Source organism: Macadamia integrifolia, chromosome 8 (genome assembly GCF_013358625.1).
Source record: "Macadamia integrifolia cultivar HAES 741 chromosome 8, SCU_Mint_v3, whole genome shotgun sequence".
Classification (NCBI taxonomy): domain Eukaryota; kingdom Viridiplantae; phylum Streptophyta; class Magnoliopsida; order Proteales; family Proteaceae; genus Macadamia; species Macadamia integrifolia.
Genome location: NC_056564.1, coordinates 8743185 through 8748540, shown reverse-complemented (window position 1 = coordinate 8748540; position 5356 = coordinate 8743185). Strand labels below are relative to the sequence as shown.

Here is a 5356-nt window from a genome sequence, read left to right as displayed (position 1 = left end):
CATCAAATTAATCAGGCCAAAGGCTTGGATAACCATCGTTAGTAAAAAAAAAAAAAAAAAAAAAAAGAAGTTGGCAGTTCTATCACAATTTGAACTCTGTGTTTGGTACCTAATGGACTTTTTAAGTTATTCCTTGTCTGGGCCATATTTAGTTTTCAGCAAAAAAAGGTTTAGTACTTGAGGAAGCAGTAGGGACCCATTTGGGAAGAACCCATCTGACTCTCTCTCTCTCTCTCTGTTCATCGTTTGGGATCAGGTGGTTATATCCGATTTAGTAAAGAAACAGAAAAGGACACTTCTCCCTCCAAAAGTCCAAACAGTTACTTAAACAAAACTAAGCTCACCAACTCCATTAAACTTAATAGTATTTTGCTATCTTTTTCTATATCTTCTTCCCCTACTCACACCTCATCTCAGCTTTCCATTCTTCTTTTTCATGCAGCCACCTCCCCGGAAAGCATCTCTCTACCTCCCAGATATGAAGCACGTCGGCTGCAGTGGCCGCAAGAATAACAATCTCTCCATCTTCATTGTCGTCTTCTCTGCCTTTCTCTTCGCGGGTTTCATGTACAATGAGGACCTGAAATCGATTGCAGAGTTCACATTTTCAATGCCCATATTGCAAGAAAAAATAGAACCCACAAATATGAAGATGATCATAACCAAGGAAGAAATTTTAGATGAGGAATTGACTCATATTAAAGAGGAAATTGAGGAGGTTGAGGTACCACCAGAAGAATGTGATCTCTTTAATGGAGAATGGGTTTTCGACAATGTAAGTCATCCTCTATATAAAGAAGAAGAATGTGAGTTCCTCACTGCGCAAGTGACTTGTATGAGGAATGGTAGAAAGGATTCTCTCTATCAGAATTGGAGATGGCAGCCCAGAGATTGTTCATTGCCCAAGTAAGATACTGCAATCCCAGAAAGAACGAAGAAAAATCCAGTCTTTTTGATGCTTGAAATCATCTAATTATGGTAAATTGTTAATCTCTGTTCAGGTTCAGTGCGAGATTGTTGCTTGAGAGACTTCGAGGGAAGCGACTCATGTTCGTGGGTGACTCACTGAATCGGAACCAGTGGGAATCCATGGTCTGTCTCGTTCAATCTGTGATCCCTCCGGGGAAGAAGAGCTTGAACAAGTCTGGCTCCCTCTCTGTTTTCCGAGCTGAGGTATCTTCTATATTACTCTCTTCCTCTGTAGATGAACCAACCGGTCCGACTTACCTGAACCATGTGGTTCGAATTGAAAAACATTAAGAGCATTTCATATGTGTCAATCGGTCGGTCCGGAGACTCCAGACAAGTTTTGGTCAGGCCTAATCGGTCTCCTATGTTAGGATTCCACATTGTGACAGGCCTGGTTAAGTATTGGTCCTCATAAGCTACGTATGGTCCCATTTATAATCGGTCTGTCAAGTACCGATTTTTAATCGGGCTAAACGTTAAATGGGCTATTGAGTCTATCTCTAAAGAGGGTCTTACAGGCCTTAAATGGATAAATGAGCCATTTTTCTATGAACAGCCTCTTAGAGGGTTTCGCTCAAATAACCATCATCCAAGACCCTTGCTCTGGGAATGAATGAACATTATTCAGTCCAAGCTTGTGCTCAGCACAATTAATAAATGGTTCAAGCTGGTCTTGGGTTTTCCTATTCGGGCTAACCGGTGCCGGCTTAGAATTGACACCCTAATAATCAAGGGTGTCAATTCCAAGCCTGAATCGGTTAGACCGATCAAGCCCAACCGTTTGAAGACCGACTCAACCTTTATTGATTATTTAAACGTGCCAGGCTAAGGCTCAACCCGTTTATAAATAGGTAGTACTCGATGTGAGGGGTAAATCTGACAGACTCCCAACTAGCCCTACACATTTACAAGCTTGACTGTTTATACACATATTTTGATTTTTTTTTTTTGGTAGAATATACATTGATATTTTTATCAATTATTGAATGTAATTAAGTATAATATATTTTTTAAATTGTTGATGATTTAATCAAATATATTAAAGTATCTTAAATTTAGGGCAATTAAAGACCTCGTTCGTATAAGGTCAGTTTAAGGATTTATTGGTACATTATTCTATTTAAGGCCCAATTATAGCCCAATTAGAAAAAGACCGGTCAAAGTCTGGAATCCAACAAGTTCGACATGAGACCGATCAAGACCGACTCTTTCCTTAAATAGATAGGTCACGGTCCAAGGGTATAAGCCTAATTAGACCTGACTGAGACTAGACCGGCCCAACTGATTGACACCTGTACTAACAACACTTGTCTCGTGCGTCCTTGTGAAGGAATATGAAGCTACGGTTGAGTTCTACTGGGCCCCATTTTTGGTAGAATCCAACTCGGATGATCCAAGGACGCACAGCATTCTTGATCGCATCATCATGCCTGAATCAATCAACAAGCATGGGGAGCACTGGAAGGGTGTAGACTACTTGATCTTCAATACGTATATATGGTGGATGAATACTCTAAAGATGAAAGTTTTGTAAGTGTTTGGAAAAACCTTAACTCTAAAATGTTTGACTTTTCCCTCTTTTTACTATCTATATAATGTATCATAACGATTGATCTTGATTTCTTATGGATTGATCAAAAAGACGAGGATCATTCGATAAAGGCAATAAAGAGTACGATGAGATCCAACGGCCGATAGCTTACGAGAGGGTTTTGAGGACATGGGCTAATTGGGTAGAGGAAAATGTGGACCCAAGAAGCACATCTGTCTTCTTCACTAGCATGTCTCCAGTTCACATCAAGTAAGAGTGTATGACTTAAAGAACAACTATACTTTACATGATTAGATCAGGACCTTTAAATTGGAATATCTAGGACCTTACTATAGGGTCCTGAGTCCGGACCCGGCCCAAATTAAATGATTTTTCTCAAGCTATCCATTTTGGTTGGTAAATGAGATTAAACGAGATTGTGATTTGGTGGATGCAATAGGAGTTCGGATTGGAACAACCCTGATGGGATCAAGTGTGCCAAGGAGACGATGCCGGTGCAGAACATGACCCGGCTGCAGGTAGGTACAGATCGTCGGGTATTTGCTGTGGTATCGAATGTGACCCGATCCATGAAGGTTCCTGTTTATATCTTTAACATTACCACCCTCTCTGAGTATCGGAAGGATGCACACACATCAGTCTACACCATCCGGCGAGGGAATGTGCTAACAGATGAACAGAAGGCCGACCCGGACAAATTCGCGGATTGCATCCATTGGTGCCTCCCGGGTTTGCCGGATACTTGGAATGAATTCCTCTATATTCGTATCATCTCTAGCCCCTCAACCCACTAGTTCTCCCTCTCTCTCTCCCTTTTTTTTTTTTAAAATAATTTCCCTTCTTTAATTTTTCTCCCCTTTTTTAACTTTAAATAGTGTTTATTTTTCTTTTTTTACTAGGGTGAATTTTTTTGTACTTTATTTTTCCTGACTGGCTAAGATATTAGCCAGATAAGCATGCCGGGTTTCCGAAAAGTGGTGAAACATGAGCCCATGCTTGGAAGATTGTACCTTACTTAAATTGTATAATGAAATTCAGAAAGAAGAAATAAGTAGAGAAGCAAAGAATTGATGTCCTAAAGACTTGGCTCCCTAACAATTTAAATTGATTGTGAATGTTCATGTTTTTGTTTCTATTTTATGATCAATTAGAGCTTGTATTGTTTATGTTCCAGAAACTCCGTTTCGTGTCAAAAACGAAAATTTCGGTTTCTGTGTCAAAACATCATTTTTAAACGATTTAAGGCTCTTTGGTGAATCTGTTTCTGGAACAGTTTCAGAACAGAAAAACGATAGTTTCGCCGTTTGGTGATGCTTGTTTTAGAATTTTTTTTTTAAGTCAATACTTATAGAAATAACATTAAAATACTATTAGAAATTACTAATCCTTTGGGACAATAAAGTATTACATGCCAAATAAAAAAAATGGTTTCAAAATGACAAATAAAGTACAGAATTAACAATGCCTTGTCCAAGTTAATTATGCATTCATTTTTTGTCAAAATCTAAAGACTTGAATGCATAGAGGATGTCTTTCATTTTTTTTTTTTTTTTTTTTATTAATCAAGGTGTCCGGGCCAGCTTACGCGCACCTTGATTAATCCTTGAGGAGACTAACACAACAATCTACCGTCATGATCTCTACTTAAATCGCAGATACATAGATGGAGACTTGAACCTGAGATTTTGCGCCTAATCCACACAATCTCCAGTTCGCCCTAACCATCTAGGAAATCCATGGGTAGATACATAATAACTAAGAAAATGCACACACACACACACAATGTGTACGACAGGGTTCGATCCCAAGACCTCCTCCCCTGGGTGCCGGCTCCACAAGCCGAAGCTACCACCACTAGGCTATCCTAGTATTTAATGTCTTTCATCTTATTTGTTTGGTTCTCTAATTCTTTAAGTGTCATTTCCAGATATCCTTTCATATACTCGTTCGAAGTGGATGGTGGTATAGATGCTGTTAATATTGAGCTTTCTAAACATAATGTATGTTGTATAGTAAAGATATGTGATTCATCTTTCAACCATACAAACATACCATATCCACAATTATCAGCCTATATTAAATAATAGATGTGATTAGAGTCGTTGAAATTTAATATCAAATTAAAAAAAATCTAAAATTATCTATAGGTATAGATCAATTGTAGAAATAAATTACCCCAGTTGAATTTGGGCAACATAGAAAATATTGTCCCCTTTTTTGGACCTTTCGTCGCAGTTCATATTTTGCATTGACCCACATGAAAAAATTACATGAATCTTGACACTTGAAAAATTCTCTTCCAATATTTTTACTCGACTTAGTTGTATATTTAGCACAACTCTTCCCGTAAATTTCACAATTTACTGTTATGAGTGGAGACATAGAAGAAGTCATCTGTAACAGTAATTTAAATATCAAAGAAGTTAATATAACATCCAAATATATGACATTCACAATAATCTATCAACTTGAATCACATACATAAATGTAACATAAAAAAAATACTACATCACTTGAAACATCAATTTAGGTTTTCAGCTTTGTCCAAATAGTTATCGGTTTTAATTTTTAACTAGTTCAGGCATCCTTTGCTGTCTAGCCATTGCATTTGTAATTCTTAGTCTAGTGGCATTCATTTCTTTTATCCTATTTCATTGACTTGATTATACTGTAGAATGATCAATGAAATCTTCATGTGGGGGATTCAATTCATCTTCTAGAACTTTTGAATCATCACTCATCCTCAAGAATTCAGCATCAGTAATATGCTCTTCTCTAATATAGTTGTGTAGCCCATAACATGTCAATACGATTGATGCCTAAAGTTTCATTCGA

General features: G+C 37.7%; 1 protein-coding gene across 1 annotated transcript; it reads left to right on the top strand.

The window, feature by feature from the left end:
* The first annotated feature begins 383 nt into the window (after nucleotides 1–383).
* Nucleotides 384–3583, top strand: LOC122087420 (protein ESKIMO 1-like). The gene is made up of 5 exons (XM_042656551.1): nucleotides 384–906; nucleotides 1002–1173; nucleotides 2300–2499; nucleotides 2612–2770; nucleotides 2961–3583. Exons 1-5 carry the CDS (start codon nucleotides 437–439, stop codon nucleotides 3313–3315), a joined length of 1356 nt encoding a protein of 451 aa, XP_042512485.1. The 5' UTR covers nucleotides 384–436; the 3' UTR covers nucleotides 3316–3583.
* The last annotated feature ends 1773 nt before the right edge of the window (nucleotides 3584–5356 follow it).

Coding starts and splice junctions, on each gene's coding strand:
- LOC122087420 (XM_042656551.1), top strand. CDS start 437: ATGCAGCCACCTCCCCGGAAAGCATCTCTCTACCTCCCAGATATGAAG. Junction 907..1,001: donor AGAGATTGTTCATTGCCCAA/GTAAGATACTGC, acceptor ATCTCTGTTCAG/GTTCAGTGCGAGATTGTTGC. Junction 1,174..2,299: donor TCTCTGTTTTCCGAGCTGAG/GTATCTTCTATA, acceptor GTCCTTGTGAAG/GAATATGAAGCTACGGTTGA.